The sequence below is a fragment of the Gekko japonicus genome, unplaced genomic scaffold, assembly GCF_001447785.1.
Source record: "Gekko japonicus isolate JY-2015 unplaced genomic scaffold, Gekko_japonicus_V1.1 scaffold13, whole genome shotgun sequence".
Classification (NCBI taxonomy): Eukaryota; Metazoa; Chordata; class Lepidosauria; order Squamata; family Gekkonidae; genus Gekko; species Gekko japonicus.
In genome coordinates, this window is record NW_015172553.1 from 1,200,610 (window position 1) to 1,220,134 (window position 19,525).

At 44.7% G+C, this 19,525-nt stretch overlaps 1 protein-coding gene across 1 annotated transcript in view; it reads left to right on the plus strand.

Annotated features, from left to right (window-relative positions):
* Positions 1–19,525, plus strand: part of ANTXR1 (anthrax toxin receptor 1) — a 181,989-nt gene that overhangs the window by 87,521 nt on the left and 74,943 nt on the right. The window contains exon 12 of the mRNA XM_015421095.1: positions 913–991. Coding sequence (XP_015276581.1) covers positions 913–991 — 79 coding nt within the window. The remainder of the gene's footprint in view (positions 1–912; positions 992–19,525) is intronic.

A 19,525-nucleotide genomic window follows, 5' to 3' on the forward strand; every position in this document is an offset into this window, starting at 1 on the left:
CTAATGAGAAAGACAGAATTTTGCCTAGAAAGAGGCTGCTGAGAGGGGAGGAGATAAAGTTGCCAGCTTAAGGTATGGAAATTCCTGGAGATATGAGGAGTGGAGCCCGGAGAGAGGGACCTCAGACAGGTACAGCGCCATAGACTCCACCCTCCAAACCAGCCATTTGCTCCTGGGGAACTATTGTTGCCAATCTTGGCCCAGCAGCCATCAATCCATTCTCTTCAACTCCCTGCTGTGCAGCTGACTTTCCCCTAGGGTTGCCAATCTCCAGATGGGACCTGGAGATCTCCCGCTGTTACAATTGATCTCCAGATGACAGAGATCAGTTCCCCTGGAGAACATGGCTGCTTTGGAGGGTAGACCCTATGACATTATACCTGCTGAGTCCTTCCGCCCCCCCCCCTGCCCAATGCTGCTCTCTACAGAATCCACCCCCCAAATCTCCAGGAGGTACTTTACCTCCTTCCAGCCTATGCATTCGTTACAAATCACATCTTTCTAGATCTCGTTGTATTGCTTTCACAACGGGCTTTACTGCTAGTTTTTGTAATAATGGTTTTATCTACAAATGCATTGATCATGGGAAAGCAAACCAACATCCAGACAGACACCATCAATTCCCCGAAAGCATGCCCTTTAAGATCCTTTTCCTCCTCCTCAGTATCCAGAAGGACATGTTTGTTCCTTCACAGGCTGAAATGACCCTCCCGAACCCCACCCCAACAAATAGTGTATATCTTAGAGATAGCAACCTCAAGCCATCCTAGGTCTTTCATTGAGCTATATAAAAGCACAGAAAGAGAATGATTGATTCACTTGCCACAATGCAGTAGCATGCATATTATAAAGGGAGGTTGTGGGTCTAGCCCCATCTTGGGAAGCAGCTTTTAATGCCTTCCATCTTTGCAGGCAAGCTGCTCTTCAGGTCAGCATGAACGATGGCCTCAGTTTCATCTCAAGCTCTGTCATCATCTCCAGCACACACTGTGTAAGTTATTTGCTTAAATGTCTACCTCTCACTTTAACCATGCCCAAGTGGTTAAACCATCTGCTGTAAAGTTCCACACTGATTCTTCCTCATGAATAACTGAGAGGCCTCCTATGGTAGGTTTTCAAGGTCTGGCTTTATTTCCTGAATGTGTGTTTCCATGAAGGATAAGCAGGACATCTGTGTTGTTAGACACTGGGGACTGTTTTGGGACATGCTGACCCTGTACAAAAGAAAGGGGATCTGTTTGAACTGAAATGGAATCAGGCTGCTGGAGCTTACAGTGAAAGAGGTTGCAGAGCAGCTTTTAAATGAACTCCTGGGGGAAAGCCAACAAGAGTTGGAGAGCATCTGGATCAAGGTAACACGTCCCTAATGGTTTGGATAATCTAGATGAAGACAGGTATGAATTTAGCAGTGAAAGGGTGCCAAGAAATAACAGCTGTTTAAGGAAACCAAAGGACTGTAGGGGGAGATGTGCATGCCAAGGGCACTTGGAGAAGGATACAAAAGTACAGATACACAGAATAAAATGCCCAGGACGTCCTGGACAGTGACATGGAATAGGGACATAAAATTTGCAAAGAGCCACTATCCCTCAGTGAATACTCATTTTGGTACTGTTCTACCTAATCATAGGCCAGACTGGCAGTTTGCTCCGATATATGCGCATTTCAGAAACGTTCCACAAACGGATTAAATGGGCCATCCACACAGGCACATCTGTCAGACATTCCCCACACGTACTCAACCCGTCTGGTAACGCTTCGCTCCCGAGTTTAAAAGATACCTGGTAAAAGTGGTAGCAAACCCTGGAAAGCACAATTATCCTGCATCCATCTCGCACCAACAAAATGTGAACGCCAAAAGTCGCATTTTTCTTATGCGCTCATGCACATAAGCTCATGAGCACATATCTCCAGATCACAAAAAAAGAAAGCCGCGCCTTACAGCCGTGCCTCCAGGCCAACAGTGTGAACGCTCCCTTGCGCCTTCTCCTGGTATGCTCCTCTTGCTCCCACATCAGTCGCTGCAGTGTGAATGGGAAAACCCAGAACAGTTTGTTCTGGCTCTTTTTTGCCACGACTCCCTCCTGCTTCAAACTGCCAGTCTGAACTCAGCCACAGTATTGGCACTGCTGCTACTTTATTTATATAATGCTTTTAGTTCACAATGGCTGCAGTCACACACACTAAATAATCCACTTTCAGTGCCGTTTCGAACTGATTTTTACTGTGTGAACTGGCAAAATCCAGTTAGAAAGTGCATTGAAAATGGACTGAAAGTGGATTATTTAGTGTGTGTGACTGCAGCCAAAGTGAACTAAAGGTTGCACCAGGGACTGCCTGGAAGCCAACTGGAAGGACCCCACTCTGCTGGTACAACTGGGGGATTCCCCAGCTTGAGCAGGGTTCCAGCTGCAGCCACTTGGGGTCTGCCAAAGGAGACTTGCCTCAGGGAGGGTGGGTGGAATGGGCAGTGGAAGGGATGCCCTGTCATAGCTTGCTATGCTCCACGTTATGCCCCAGACTGACCTAGTTTCTGACCAACAATTTTCTGGCCAGTCCTGGATGTCTGGCAGGCCGATGTGGTTAAGCAGTAACCAAGCAAAACTTCCCTTGAAATCAGTGGGTGTTTCACCCAAGGGAGAGCAGCCAGATTCAACTTTTTTTCTCCAGAAGGTTTTAAAAAAAAATATGGCAGACCTCAATTATTGTCCCTTTCCAAATCTGTCGGGCATGTTGTTATATGGATTACAGAAAGAGGCCAATTTCTGTAATATCCTGGTAGCCAGACCATGGAGCTCCAGCCCCCAAACGTTAATGCCCAGGAATTAGAGGGAAATGTATGTGTCGTCCTTCAGTTTTAATAACACTTTCAGCTAAATTGTCCTGAAGTCACCAGCATCCTTGGGATGATTAATGCATGGGTTTTATTCCCAGAGCTGTCATAGACGTCACTTTCTGATGGGCTTTGCAAAAGCAAGATTTTAAAAATAATTTTCTCTTCCTTCAAAGTATTTAATATTTCAGCTTAACTCACTGACAAAGGTTTTCTTCATGCATTACTTTCTGGAGAGAAATCTCAATCTTGGGTTCTCATATCTTCCTCCCTCTGGCCATATGTTCCCAGGAGAAAAAGCAAGGAGTGATCTGGCTATGCTGTGTTTATTTGAATGCCATGTCTCCCTGGCCAGGAACTTAACTGCTCCCATGTGGTGGTGCCTTTTGTACTGAATGGAGTAGAAAAGTGGACAGTGCTGCCTTCTTTAGGCTCTAGTCTGGCTCTAACCCCAAACAGTGGGTTGGCCTGGCTGCAAATGCATTTAGATCAGGCTTGGGTCTTTTGACTTGGCAACCACTTAGCTGATCTGACTTGCTATCTTTTTTCTTTTGTCTGTAGCTTAGTGGTCCATGATGTTTTTGTATCCTGTTCCCTTCAGGCTGAAATTTGAATTTGCCCATAAGCAGTGACTGACTTCATTTTCAGAGATGCTGACTAGGGATGTGAAGCTTGAAAAAAATAGTATTTTTCAGATCCAGATATCAGGGAGCTATAAAATATTGGCATTCTTGGTTTTTCATTTCCAAATACTGGTTTGGTATTCTGATCTAGTTTTGGGGGGAATTATGATATTCAACTCCATTATTCCCTCTGAGGAATCTTTCTGGAGGGCTGGAGGGGCTGTTTTTCGAGCAAATTGCACCAAAATCACAACAGCGATGCTTGTGCCTGTCCTATAAATAATTCACAAATTCCAAGTGAACAATTCCTGAACAAGATGCCCACAGCCATCCTCCATTGCTTGCTGGCAGGGGGTGGAATTCCATGCTTTTTCCATGGCAAAGAATAGCCAAAGACACAATAGCAAGCAAAGTAAACCCTGGCCCAGACTCTCAAAGCAGGCAGAACCAACAAACCCAAAGAACTAATGCAGCACCAGGGAATCCCAGCAGAACCACAGGATAATGCAACAAGCCTAACACAACAAATGCACAACCTGAGAGTCCAACCCAATGCCAAACCAAAGAATCATCTAAGCAAAACCAATGGGATCCCTGTTCTCCACTCAACAAATGCAAATTAGAGAATCTGAGCCATTGTACAACCTGAGAATCAAAGGCAATGTTGAAACTGAGAATCCACTACAAAACGAAACCCAACACGAAGCAACTTGCACAAAGAATTCAATGTTGGAAGACCAACAACACCAATTTAAAAGGGTAGAATGACAGCTAAGCCAACACAGCAAGCCAATATCAAGCCCCAGGAAGACAGTGGCACCCCAGAAATATAAGGGACAAATAGACCTGGGAGCCTTAAAGTGCTGGCTCCTGATATTTCTGGGATTTTTCAGGGCCCATTTCCCTGTGTCCTGCATACCCTGCAGAGATTTGAATATATCCAGATTATACCAATGAGGCATTTTTTGGAAATATATTTAGACCAGGTATATCTGAATGCACATCCCTAATGCTGAGCCTTTATCCAGCAGATACTCAAGTGTGGATCTGTCTTGGCTGCCCACTATTGAAAGTCCCCCCCTTCTTCTTAGGACAGATTGGGCAGTCAAGGAGATGCTTTTTTTAACCCTAGGAATGTTTGTTGCTTTCTCCCCATGGAATGGAAAAGGGAATGGCATGGGTATGCCCAAGACTCTCTTTGGAAATAAATGAGGAGCCACATCCCAATACTTCATGTTCTGTTCACTTCAGTGGGGCTTTCTCTTAGTAAGTTTGGTGTAGTGGTTAGGAATGTGGACTCTAATCTGGAAGTTCTGGGTTTGATTCTCCACTGCTCCACATGCAGCTGCTGGTGTGACCTTGGGTCAGTTACAAGTTACCACCAAGGAAGTCTAGGGTTGCTACACAGAGGCAGGCAGGGGCAAACCACCTCTGAACATCTCCTGCCTTGAAAACTCTAGGGGGTTGCCATGTTGGCTGTGGCTTAATAGCAAAAAAACCACCTGCATCACACATGAGGTTGTAAAACTGTTCCTGGGGGCAATTGCATGACTGAATGTTCCGCTGTACAAAACAGTTTCCTGCATAAAGCAAATTAGCCTATCAGAGATAAGAGTTCTAGTCTATCTTTCTCCCTGTGCAGTAGTTTTATATGTGCAGGGATTTTTTAATGGAATACTCAGTCATGAGATGTACCAGGAGCTGCTGTACCACCTTGTCTGCTGTTTATGTGAACTAGACCTAGATATCTCAGCGAGGAGACTGTATGGTGGATTCAGTCTGGATTAGGTTTTGGCATGCTGTAGCATACACTCTGCTGTGGTGGCTCAAGTGGTTAAGACACTGAACTGCAGACCGGAAGGTCGGTAGTTCAGCAGTTCGAGACCCGAGTGCTGCATGACGGAGTGAGCTCCCATCTCTGGTCCCAGCTCCTGCCAACCTAGAAGAGAAGAAGAGAAGAGATTGGATTTATACCCCGCCCTTCACTACCCAAAGGTGTCTCAGAGCGGTTTACAAACTCCTTTCCCTTCCCCTCCCCACAACAGACACCCTGTGAGGTAGGTGGGGCTGAGAGAACTCTTGACAGAAACTGCTCTTTTTCAAGAACAGCTGTGCCAGAGTTATGGCTTGCCCAAGGTCATCCAGCCAGGTGCAAGTGGAGGAGTGGGGAATCAAACCCGGTTCTCCCAGATTAGAGCCTGCGCACTTAACCACTACACCAAACTGGCACTATACCAAACTGGCTCTATACCAAACTGGCACTACACCAAACCTAGTAGTTAGAGAGCAAGAAAATGCAAGTAGATAAATAGGTACCACTTCAGTGGGAAGGTAACAGCATTCCATGTGCCTCCACGCTAAGTCATGCTGGCCACATGACCACGGAAAACATCTTCAGACAGCGCTGGCTCTTCGGCTTGGAAACAGAGATGAGCACCGCATCCCTAGAGTTGGATTCGACTGGCTTTCGAGCAAGGGAAACCTTTACCTTTACTAGCATACACTCAAAAATTACATTTGCAGTGACCTGCTTCCTGCCAGTCCAACTTAAATTTACCCTCTAGTGTGGTTGAATTCATGACTAGAATCCATTTGGGCTTCAGCTGCCATAGTTTTGTGACTTATCCCTCTCTTTTTGAAGAGATTCAACTGTATGCTTTGTTCAGCTGTGTCTGTCTCTAAGTCCTTTTGACTTAACTTGTCAGCCAAAGTATCATCTCATAAGCATCAAGAGAAACTTACTGACAGTCTTATGACAGTCTTTTAAAATGGAAATCAGCACCTCCTTCCATTTTAAGAGCAGAATTGGCTGAGCAATGAAAGCTGCCCTCCCAGATGTCAAGAGGGCAACGTATGTACAAAATCATAAAATACCAAGAATTTTGAGTCCCAATGAGTTGGCATGGTCGATGTAGCTGAATGCAAATGAACGCTGTTACTGTCCCAGGCTGTATTCATTTTAGCCTAGTGAGTTCCTAACACCCTGGGAGAAATTCAGAGCTAGTTAAACTGCCTTATAAGATCTGAAGGTATAGTATTGTTAATCTCAGATCAAGATCTGTGTTACTGAAAGAGAAAACAGATGTAGGATTTCTTGAGCAGTCATAGCAGAGTTCTTTACCTGCCATGTGAATTGCCATGCAACTTTTCATACAAACACGTCTGCTGGACTGGTCACCGCCATTGATGAGGCCCTTGGAGAAAAAACTACACGTTGCATTGGGGCTTTGGGATTCTGTTTCTTTTTAAATTTCAAAAGCTGTTGTGATTGGGGCTTTGGATTTGGGCTGTGCCATGGGGGGGGGTTTAACCCTTTCCCTCGCACCAGTTCCTTGGTAGAATTCCCCTTTCTCAAGCACCTATATTGCACCATGAGTATGATCTGAAATGGGGTCTTTTTGCCCTGCCCTCCTTTTAAAATCCAGCCTGATTAAGATTTCTGGAGATCTCAGAAGCTTGCATACTGTTTGTGTCATTTTGGTTGGTCTTTATAAAAGGTAATTACACAGCATTTATTTCGAGGTTTTGTTTGTATCAGTGTGGCTTCTGGAACCACAATTGACTGTTCCTCTGTTCTTTCCTTCCAAGGGTAATAGCAGTTCAGGAGGACTGGTTTCTCTCTCTCTCTCTCTCTCTCTCTTGTGTGTGTGTGTGTATGTGTCTACACCTGGAAGTCATATTGACCTCCCTCTGGTGACTGACCCCTACTGGGGTCCAGAAGATATTCAGAGAGGGGGCTGAATAAAGCCTGCCTCTGTCTTCCCAACTTGGTATTCCAAGGAAGTCTCCCATCCAAGTACTAACTACAGTCAACCCTGCTTAGCTTAGGTCCCGTTCACACTGGCCGATTTGAGCCGGGAGCACCTCAAAGAGGCTTTTCCCCTGCCATGTGGCAGGGGCCTTACAAGATCTGATGAGTTCAGGCTTGCCTGGGCTATCCAGGTCAGGGCAGGAGGGCTGGTTTCTTTTGAGGAACTGCACAATGGGAAGGGGGTTAGCTCTGATCCAACCCCCACCCCTTATTATTGCTGCAGGAGATACATTTTCAGGTTGCCAATGTCAGCGTGTCCCTCAGGCTTGTTCTTCAACTGGATCTGGATCTGATAGTACTTAGAATTACTCTCTGATTCATGATTAGTCTTTTCCTTGACAAGCCAATTTTCATCTTTTTCTTCTCCTTCGAAATGTGATGGATCTCAAGTTTCAAGTGAAAAAAGTGTAAGTAATGACTTTAGCTGCAGCTCTTCCAGCTCATATAAACTACAGCACATTCCCAGACTCCAGGTGGTTACAGTTGGGTCTTCAGGAGTTGGTCCCTCTGTTCACTTCTTTTCTTCAAAGAATTATGCACCATGTGAATGAAATGCACTATGCAAAGAAAGTGGATTTGCATACATTTCCATTTTTGTCTTCGAATTATCCAAAGGTGGTATGGTTTTGGCATCATTTTTGTTTTCTTTTTTTGTCCATTGTAGAATTTAAAATGTTTTATTTTTCCACTGCCATGACCTGGAAGGCCCACGCTAGTCCGATGTCATCAGTTCTTGAAAGCTAACCCATCACCACCATTTTGCCACTGGTGGGAAAAGAAGGTTTGTGACTGGGAGAAGTGGATATGGGAAGGCCTATGTTGAGCAGACAAATCAAATTCTCCAACTGTGGGGATTCCTTTCTGTTTCAGCAGAAGCAGGTGTGCACATGCTGTCTGATTTCTTGAATTTCTTAAGATGTCTTGGGAGACATCTTGTAAGTAGTATGGTTACCAACCTCCAGGTGGTGGCTGGAGACCTCTGACCATCACAACTGATCTCCAGGTGATAGAGATTAATTCATCTGGAGAAAATGGCTTCTTTGGAAGATGGACTTTATGGCATTATATCCTCTTGAAGCCTCTCCTCTACCCAAACCCCGGCTCCACTTCCCCCAAATCTCCAGGTATATCCCAACCCAGAGCTGGGAACCCTAGTAAGTAGCCATTTAGCCAACATCTAGCATAATCAGAGAACTGAAACCTAATCTACATATGAAGCAGTGGCTGCTTAACCCTTTCACCTCCTATCATTATTCATCTCAAAATAACCCCCTAGCTGATTTTTCAGTGTGTGAATGTGAAAATCCTGTATTTTGAGCTAAAAATGCCTGGTGCGGGTAGGGTATGTTGGGCCCTTCTCTGCATGTGCCCTTCTGCTTCTCAGATGCCATCTGCCTGGCTGCTTTGAGTTTTTTAAAAAAAAAGCTGGAAGAGGAAAGGATCTCAGGTAATCTACAGTTTGATCTTAAGAGCAGGTAGCACATGGCCTTGTGTAGGAGACAGTGCAGAGTAGTCACATAGTGGACCCACCTGAGCATGACTCTAAGCATTCCATCTATGCGTGCTTAGCAAACACTGGCCCCTGCCACACGGCAGGGAAAACACGAGGCGAAGCGCGGCTAAAGAGAGCCGCATCAAAAAAGATACGTGCGGGCACCGTGCGCGGTTGCTCCCCGGCACGATCACATGCCGGGGAGGAAGTATCGGAGGCAAGGGGGAGGCCGCTAAACTGCGCATGCTCAAGCATGCACAGTTTTGGCCGGAGGCCGGGATGTGCCACTGCAAGGACGCGCGGCCGATCCCACGGCCGGTTTGAGCCGCTCCACTTCGCATGAACCACCCAGGTAGGTGGTTCTTTTTAGAGCGGGTTTTCGCACGGAAGAGACAGATCGGGGACAGATAGGCAACGATTCCCAGATGTTGCCGTGGGATCGCGCCCGTTTGATCCGCCCCCGTTCTGTCTCGCTCCCGGACCAAAACCCCTCGTATGAACGGGGCCACTGTTGTTCTACTCTGGGGGCTGACATTTCAAGGGAAGAAGAGGATACACTGACCATCCTTTCCCTGAATCACAAGTGTTAACAGTTTCACATCTTCTCCTGTGGAGTTTATAATCTCAACATAACTGGAATATGTTTTCCAAAGGACTTTTAAATTTATTGAAACATGGAAACTGAGTTGGGCACAAGTCAATATTTTTATTTCTGTAGCTTTTCTGAAGCCTGTATCATGCCCTAGAGCTTGTGCAATTCTACTTTGGGTGCCATTAAATCAAGTGGCCTTGCCCTGGAAATCAATCTTCTGCCTGCATCATTGAGGATGAAACTGACTTTTCATTCTTGAAAGCCTTCATAGGGACAGCAGGTTTTATTCCAGCAATTTCCAAGTAGTGAATCAGGGCTCGCCAGTGGATTTAAATGCGCATTGAAAGTCGGCTTCTAGACTGCCAGGCATTGTCTTTGAGGCAAAGGAGCCAACTGGCTGGAGTGTCTTATAGAGCAATGTGACCTTTTCAAGCACCTTTCCCACAGTTAGTATGTGCATGTTGAAATCTGTCTTTCTGCTGGCTCATCCCTGTATTTTTGACACACTTAGCTAGATTATGAAAGAGTGCAGCAGTCTTCACTAGAATATCTTGCCATTCCACTATGTGACCATGTTGATTTTCCATGTCTCTGTAAATGTATCATCATGTCTGAAATAAAGGCTTTAAAAAGAAAAAGAAAGGGGGGGGAGAAAGCAGAAAGGCCATTTTAAATGCACTTGTATCAGGTTTCTGAATTAACTGATGGCTGTTCCTAATACTAGTTTCCTGTCAGCCTTCCTGCATTTTACAGAACATGTGTGAATTGATCTCATATTCAAATGTGCCCTTCTGTCTCATAAAGGCATGGTGACTGCCTAGCGACTCCTCAGTCATGCCCAACCCGCAGCACAATTCCCTCCAGCTAACACAGCTTGAAAGTGGCACAGGATTGTTTTGTATCACTTGCCTCCCTGCTCAAAAGAAAAGAGCCCTTTTGAAGTCTATGAGCCTTCCTTTCCTTTCTTACTGGAATGTTTGCCTGCCAGCTTCTTTAGCCTGGGAGCCAGAACCTCTTGGCCAAGATGATTGGGCCAGGGAAACAATGTAGTCATGGGCAAGAAAGGCTCTGGCTTTTGATCAGCTTGGCTGGAGAGCACTCCTGGCTTAGAGAGCAAAACTCCTCCAGCGCCTCCCCTGCTGGCAGGCAAGTGAGAGAGCAGGCGATGGCGGCTGTTGCTCCTCCTCCTTGCTGTCGCCGCCTACTCTGTCACTCACATGCTGTGCTCTAAGGACTGAGTTTGTTTGTTTTTCAAGCCTCAGACAGTGAGCCCCTTGCTGAGGTGTGATGCCTACTGGTGCCAATCCCTGATGGCTACCACCACCACCCCTGGTAAAGGTGTTGGCTGTTGCTGTGCTTGCACATGTACAGAGGAGCTGAGAAGACCCTTCAGTACAAACACTATTTTCATCAAGTACCTAGAAGATACTGCTCAACAGTGAGCCAAAACTGGGAAAATATTTGCCTGTACAATTCATGTTCTAAGTTAGAGCCAGAACTGGCCAAGTAAACGTATGCATTTCTTCCCCCCTGTTGCTTCACAAACAGTCTTTCTGTACCATGTGCCTCTCAGGATAAAAGATAAGCAAGTCCTGTCTGGCAAAACAAGAAAGGAACGAATAAAATGTGTGTATTTAAGTAAAAGTGGGTAGGGGGTGAGATTTATTTTGTAACCAAGGGCCCTGTCAGTGGTCCTGATGCTTAGATTGTTTTAGGGAAAGTTATGATATATAAATAAGAACTTTCTTTGGCCCATGGCTGAATTTGGGTGCATTAGTTGAAGTCTGTGTATTTTTAAAAAGCCATCCAGCTATTTCAGATTCTTGATTTAAATAAGCTGATAGGGGTTGGTGGTTTAAGAATTTATTTGTATTTCTTCTCTGTTGGGAATGTTGCCAGAATGGGTGAGGAGAACAGCATGATGTAGGAAAATACAACTGCATTCTAAGGAAAACAGGTGGGACTACTTGGAGGGAGAGACAGGATATCCAAGAGGGCAGCAGAATTTCCAATGGAGTGCCTGTGCTAGTGCCAAACCCCACCTCTTGGCCTCCATAAATCTCTATTCTAAGTTTTCAAATTCTAGAGGATCTTTTCCAACCAAGTCATGGCCCTTCCCTACCCCCCCCCCATTCTGAGATCTAAGCCAAGTGGCTTGGCTTGACATATTTTTAAGTCTTTCTCCAATTGGCAACCTCCTCCTCCAGTGAGAAGAACCCGGAAGCAAGAATTGGGATGGATTTCCTTCTAGATACACAGCCAGCCAAGACTTGGGAGGTGGAAACACCAACTTTTTAAACTGATTCAGGGCTTGCCAGGTTGAGGCTGGTCTTCACCTTTCTACCACCAGTTGTATGTGCCAGTGAACTCTGGCATTAGGAAACTCCCCTGCACCTTCGGAAAGGTATCTCTCCTCTTCAGAATCTACAATGCCCTTATTTTAACAAGTACCAGGAACCCTGTCTTTCTCTCTCCTGCCTCTGTAATGTATTCAGCTTAAAACCATTTTGGGTACTTGGAAATTTGAGGACTGAAAACGTGTCACAGGAAACCTGGCTGGATTCTGCTGTACGGCACGCCCACAAAAGTATTAAATTTAAGAGCAGAAAATCCATCTGCCTGGGGCGGAAAACTGTTGCTTAGAGGCATGTGGCCTGGAGATGGGCCAGGAATTTTGCTCTTGTGCATACCCCCACCTGCCTGGTTATAGCATGAACCTGGCCATTAGTAACTGCTGGCAGGTGAGCATTTTGAGGACCCCTGTTCATGGTGTGGCTTTGGAGATAGCAGCAAAACTGAGATCTCTTGCTCTGAGCATTGCAAAAAGAAGAGAGAGGCTGAGTGTGCCTAGGCAGGCCAAATAGATCCTTAAGGGAGTTATGCATGTTTTTTCCATTCTCCTTCAGTGCACTGAGCCAAAGGACCAAGGAGCCAAGGGTAGCTGGCAGAATTCTGAAAATCTCTTGGCTTTTGGCTTCTATGTATTCAACTATTGAATAGTTTAGCCCGCCTTTCCCTCCAACCTGGAGGCATAAGGCAACCAGTATTAAAAGATTATTAAAAATATGATTGCCAGCATGGAGCCTTGTTACTGTGTACTGGGGGCATTCCTATGGGCTTGGCCTAAAAAGGGCATGCCTGGAAGAAGCCAAAGTCAGAGGCCAAAGAGGATAGAGAGAGGTTTGTTTTGCTCTCCCATAATACTAAAACTCAGGGGCACCCAATTATGTTGATGGAAAATAGGTTCAGGACAGACAAAGTGAAATACTTCTTTACTCAACAAGTAACTAAATTGTGGAATTCACTGCCAGTGGACATTGTGATGGCTATAAACATAGACTGGTTTAGACAGGTTCATGATGGAAAGGTCCATCAGTGGCAATCAGTCATGGCTACTGCAGGGAACCTTAATATTCAGAGGTTGTGTGTGTGTGGGGGGGGGTGCGCTTGGTATTTACCGAGCCAAATAAATACTGGAAAAATACCTTATCGGGTATTTGGGTATTTAGTCATCCGAATACATATATTATTTGGCTTTTATTTGGGCGTGGCTACTCAGTGAGTTGTGCCGTCTCTGCTATATTGTTCAGGTTTCAAAATTAGGTTTCAAAATTGCTAACTATGAAACCATCATGGCTGGTTATCAGCTCTTCTTGTGGGAGAGGATTCTTCTGTTCCTTGAACTCCTGCTGGAAGATAGGTGTCCCCTTGCTAAAGTTCTGCATACACAGGCTATTAAACTTTCAAAGCAACAAATTATGGGACAGAATTCTGCAGATTCAGCTGTGCAGGCCATGCTAGCTCCATCATACTCGGACACCACGCATGGTTAAGATCAATGGCCTTGCCTATGGAAGCCAGACTTAGAGTTGCGAGCTTACCTTTTGAAGGTTCCACTCTCTTCTCTTCCAAGACAGACAAGATGCTTTCCATGGTAAAGGAGAACAAGCAGACAGCTGAGTCCCTAGCAGTCTCAAAGTTGTCCATGTCCCAATTTAAGTAGAGGTCCTTTGTGAGACAGCCCTGGCAACTGTATCAAAGGGACTACCGCTTTTCTGGCCCCTCGGAAATTAAACATTTTCTTCACATTTCTAAGTTCTGTATGGTGTCCATTCCTTCAATTTTACAATTATAAAAAAATAATAATTGGTTCATTGTTATTGATTTGAATGATGCCTATTTTCATATTTCAATCCACCATCAACATCAAAGCTTCTTACATTTTTCATGTGGGGAACAAGTTTTTCAGTACACTGTCCTACCCTTTGGTCTAGCCACTGCACCCAGGGTATTCTCAAAGTGTTTAGCCCTGGTTGTTGCTTACCTCCATATGCAGGGTTGATTTATATTCCCTTACTTAGACGATTGGTTATTGGTGACAGATTCCAAGGACCAATTGTTGAGTCAGTGCACTCTTGTCCTAGAGACCTGTCAAAGATTAGGCTTCCTGGTGTTGTTCAGTTGCACAGTCGACTCTTTGCGACCCCATGGACCACATCACGCCAGGCCCTCCTGTCTTCCATCGTGCTCTGGAGTTTGTTTAATTTCATGTTCGTTGCCTTGATAACACTGTCTAACCATCTCATCCTTTGCTGTCCCCTTCTTCTTTGGCCTTCAATCTTTCCCAGTATCAGGGTCTTCTCCAGTGAGTGCCTCCCTTCTCATTTGGTGGCCAAAGTATTTGAGCTTCAGCTTCAGTATCTGGCCTTCCAGGGAACAGTCAGGGTTAATTTCTTTTAGGATTGACTGATTTGATCTGCTTACAGTCCAGGGGACTCTCAAGAGTCTTCTCCAGCACCATAATTCAAAAGAATCTATTCTTCGGCACTCAGCCTTTCTTATAGTCCAACTCTCACAGCTATACAGTACTACTGGGAATACCATTGCTTTGACCATGCAGACTTTTGTTGGCAGGGTGATGTCTCTATTTTTTATTATGCTGTCAAGGTTTGCCATCGCTTTCCTACCAAGGAGCAGGCGTCTTTTAATGTCATGGCTGCAGTCACCATCTGCAGTGATCTTGGATCCCAGGAACGTGAAGTCTGTCATTGCTTCCACGACTTCTCCTTCTGTTTGCCAAGGATTGATGAGGCTGGATGACATGATCTTAGTTTTTTTGATGATGAGTTTCAAGCCAACCCTTGCACTCTTCTCTTTTATCCTCAGCAAGAGGCTCTTTAGATCCTCTTCACTTTCTGCCATTAGAGTGGTATCGTCTGCATATCTGAGGTGGTTGATGTTTTTTCCAGAAATCTTAATTCCGGCTTCTGAACCATCCAGGCTGGCATTTCGCATGATGTACTCTGCATATAAATTAAATAAGCAGGGTGACAATATACATCCTTGTCGTACTCCTTTTCCTATGCTAAACCAATCAGTTGTTCCATATCCGGTTCTAACTGTCGCTTCTTGACCCTTATACAGGTTTCTCAAGAGACATGTGAGGTGGTCTGGTATTCCCATCTCTGTAAGGACTTGCCATAGTTTGTTGTGATCCACACAATCAAAGGCTTTAGCGTAGTCAAAGAAGCAAAAATAGATCTTTTTCTGGTACTCCCTTTGCTTTCTCCATAATCCAGCGAATGTTGGCAATTTGATCTCTAGTTCCTCTACCTCTTCAAAACCCAGCTTGTACTTCTGGCAGTTCTCTATCCACGTACTGCTGAAGCCTAGCTTGTAGGATCTTTAGCATGACCTTGCTAGTGTGTGAAATGAGTGCAATTGTGCAATAGTTTGAACATTCCTTGGCATTGCCCTTCTTTGGGATTGGAATGTATACTGACCTTTTCCAATCCTGTGGCCACTGTTGTGTTTTCCAAATCTGGCAAATTGAGTTCAGGACTTTAACAGCATCATCTTTTAAGACTTTGAATAGCTCAGCTGGGATACCATCACCTCCACTAGCTTTGTTTTTAGTAATGCTTTCTAAGGCCCATTTGACTTCAGATTCCAGGATGTCTGGCTCAAGGTCAGTGATTACACCGTCGTGGTTGTCAAGGACATTGAGGTCCTTCTTGTATAGTTCTTCTGTAATTCCTGGTAAATTGGGATTACCAGAAGGATTCCTGGTAAATTGGGATAAATCACTATTAGTCCCATCTCAGAGGATACAATTTATCAGAGCTATGCTAGATTCCCTAGTGGGGAGGGGTTTTCTACCTCCAGAAAGGATACAGGCTATCTTTGCCTTGGTGAAACAGTTCAGATCTCATTGGTTTAGAAAGTTATGTGCCTTTAGGGATATATGACATCTACCACTGCAGTCCTGCCTATGGCTAGGTTACATATGTGATCCCTGTAGCTCTGGTTTCTATCTTGTTATAGAGCTAGGATCATGCCTTGTGGCACAGATTCTCTATTCCCAGAGCTATCATATATTCTTTATTGGGGTGGTCTTTTATGGATAATTTATCCCAAGGGATTTCCTTCAGAATTTCTGAGCATGAGATAGTCCTCATTACAGATGCTTCACTCTTGGGTTGTGGTGCCCACTGTGAGGGATTGTCAGCTAGGAGTACTTGGTTAGAAGATGAGAAACTGCTGCACATTAACATTTTAGAATTGCAAGCAATTAATCATGGCCTTAGTTGTTTCTCAGATATCCTTCAGAACCAATCCTTTCTTGTCCAGATGGACAATGTTTTATTTAAACAAGCAAGGGGGTCTAGGGTCCAAAGGTCTATGTCAGGAAGCTACCCTTGAATGGGACATGGCAGTGAAGTTCAATGCTTCAGTTCAAGGTATCCACAGCCCTGGGAGTTTAAACACGGAAGCTGATTGAGCAGGGCTGGCACTCTTTCCCAAGAGGCCACTTACCCACAAAGGCCACTTACCTTGGAACCACTTTTTACCCTCTGGGGGGTTCCGAACATCAATCTGTTTGTGATGAGAGAAAACAAGAAGGCCGTAAGGTTCTGTTCCCCAGCAGAAGTAAGAATTGGCTCCCTAGGGGATATGCTTCAACTGTGTTGGCAACGAGCCCCGTTTTATACATTCCCTTCATTCCCGCTCGTTATCAGGGTAATAGAGAAAGCCAGGAGGGAGAGATCAAATATGATCCTGCTAGCTCTCTTTTGACCTCATCAAATATGTTTTCTGATCCTTATGGAGATCTCCTGGGGCCAGTTCCTTCCCCTACCAAATTGACTAGATTTAATCAGCATCAACCAGGTGCTTCATCATGATCTGAAGTGCCTCAGCTTGACAGCTTGGAGGCTTCAGACAGAGACCTAGTTTTTTTTCTAAGGGGGTTAACAATGTTTTCTTACAGTCATAGAAGCCTAACAGTAGAAGATCCTTTATGTATAAGTGGAGGAAATTTTCCCTCTTGTGTAGTGAGAAGGTCATGTTGCCAGGGGGTGCCCCATTGCAGATTATATTTGATTATTTATTACACCTGAAAATGAAGGGTCTGGCATATTCTTTGAAGGTTCACCTGGCTGCTATCTCTTGCCATCATTTGTCTAAGATGTTTCTTAAGGGATTAGGTAATCTCTGCCTACCCTGGGATCCTTTGGTACCCCAATGGTCTCTATCTGTTGTGATAGCACAGTTAATACTCAAGCCTTTTGAACCTCTTGCTACCTTTTCTTTGGTAGAGCTTTCTACAAAGGTGTGTTTCTTAGTAGCTGTTATCTCAGCCAGGAGGGTGAGCTAGCAGCTCTTGAGGTAGATCTTCCTCTCTTTTTTTTTTGGTATTTTTGTATTTTTATGTGCATGTGAGTGTGTGCATGCACCTGGAAGTCATGGCAACCTCTGGTGACTGACTCCTACTGGGGTCATGGAGGATATTCAGAGGTGGCTAAATAAAGCCTGCCGCTGCCTTCCAGCTCTGGTATTCCAAAGAGGTCTCCTAAATACTTGCCAGAGTTGACACTACTTAGCTTCTGAGATCTGACAGCATCGGGCTTGCCTGGGCTATCCAGGTCAGGACATAGATCCCCCAGTTTTGAAAGGGTCCTGAAAGGATACTCCTTCTCCCTAATCTTTCCTGAAAGGATACTCCTTCTCCCTAATCTTAGGTTTCTTCCCAAGGTAGTTTCTAGATTCCATTTGTCCCAAGATATTGTTTTACCCATATTTTTTCCTGCACCAAGCTCTGAGAATAAGCGCTCATTGCATTCTTTAGATGTTAGGAGGGCAGTATCATTTTACCTCAAGAGAACCCTGGAGACGTGTTTGTTTGTTTTAGTGGCCCTAAGAGGGGTAGGAGCCATCTCGAACCCTGTCCCAATGGATCATCAGGGCCATTAGGGAGTGTTATGATAGGGCCAGATTACTATGCCCATCGAACATTCATGCCCATTCCACGAGGGCAATGGCTTCTTCCACAGCTTTCCTGGATGGAGTGCCTTTGACGGAGATCTGCAGAGCTGCCACCTGGGCACTGGCAGACACGTTTGTACGTCACTACACTTTGTTGTTGTTGTTTTTAATCGTCTTTATTAATTTTAATTTAACATACAGTGTATTAAGCAAAGATACAGTGTAACACTTTGGATCTGCAGGCAAGACAGTGGGCAAGGCAGCTCTTCATTCGCTGCTCAAGTGAGGAGAGCATGCCTCACCCCCTGGTGAGTAGCTTGCTGGGATCCCCATGTGTGCCTGCACAGAAGAACAACGATGAAGTGAAAGTTGCACTTACCTGTAACTATTATTCATCGAGTATCTTCTGTGCAGGCACACATGCCCTCCCTCCTGCCCTGCTGCATTCTCTGGCTTTGGCGGCGCTAGAGGTACTGAGGGTAAGGGGGCGTTGCTGCACAAGAGCACGTGGTCCCTGGGTGGGAACAAGTTTCTGGCTCTAGTGTGCAGTGCCCCCTGGAGGCTTTTAGCTGTAAAGACCTATCCAATGGCAGGCCTACTCATGTGCTGTCCCCATGTGTGCTTGCACAGAAGATACTCGATGAACAATAGTTACAGGTAAGTGCAACTTAGTTATATATAAAAAGTAATTCTAAAGCCCTGAATGTATTAAATATATATATATAAATAGGTTCATTTTAGCCATGTGGGTCTCATTCCATTCCAGTACATGTCAGGGGAAGAAAGGTTTTCAGAAATCTGAAGGTTTCTGGCTTGGGTAGAATATTTGAAAGAGGCTGTTCTATGACAGGGGTGGGGAGAGACAATTGCAAGTAGCAGCTGGAATGGGAACTTCACTTCAGGGCACTGAGAATTCTTCAACCAAAAAGACTCTGAACATTCTGCAACCACAGAAATGCATTGGACATTCTGTACTCTCAGAGGACACTGAACATTCTGCATTCTCACAGGTTACCAAACGTGCTGTAACTTCACAGAAGGGCATTGAACTTTCTGCAGCCTCATTGGAAGGCATTGAGCCTTCTGCTAAAATCTGCTGATTCTGACACAGAGGAAGTGGCTCAATTAAATTTCTTGAATAGTTTTCAGATTCCCATCACATTCCAAAACTGACCACTTCACATCTGCCCAGGGTGATACTTTGAGAGAAGGCAGCAATTTTGATTGTATCATCAGTTGAAATAGAGGGGTTGCTGCCTGTAAATGGACTGCCCTGAAAAAAATTTTTTACCTGGTTTTGCTATCTTGTTTACTGTCCATTATATGACTCCTTGAATGTTTAAAACTTTTAATCTGCTTATTATATTTATTGTTATCAAATTCTATTGTGAGCCACCCTGCATCAATTTAGGGATGGGGGGGATACAAACAATAAAATAAAAAAATAAATTAAAAAAACACAACCTACAAACAATATTCAGACCCACCAGAAAAATACAACAGATGCTACGATTGGCAAAAGACAGAAGAGACCCCCTCACTTATGCAGGAGTATACCGCTTACCATGCAGTTGTGGACAAGTTTGCATCGGGACCACACAGCATAGCATTTGGATAAGAATAAAAGAACATGAAAGACACTGCAGACTTGGCCAACCTGAAAAATCAGCAGTGGCTGAACATAGCCTAACTCAAACAGGACACAGTATTTTGTTCCAAGACGCTGAAAGGTTGGACAACACTTTCAATTACCATGTCAGATTACACAGGGAAGCCATTGAAATTCACAAACATAAACATAATTTCAACAAGAAAGAACAGAGTTCAAAAAAAAAAAGGACATGGCTTCCTGTCCTGAAAAACACAAAAGGCTTTACATCAGACAATAGCACTACAGATAAGATTAGAA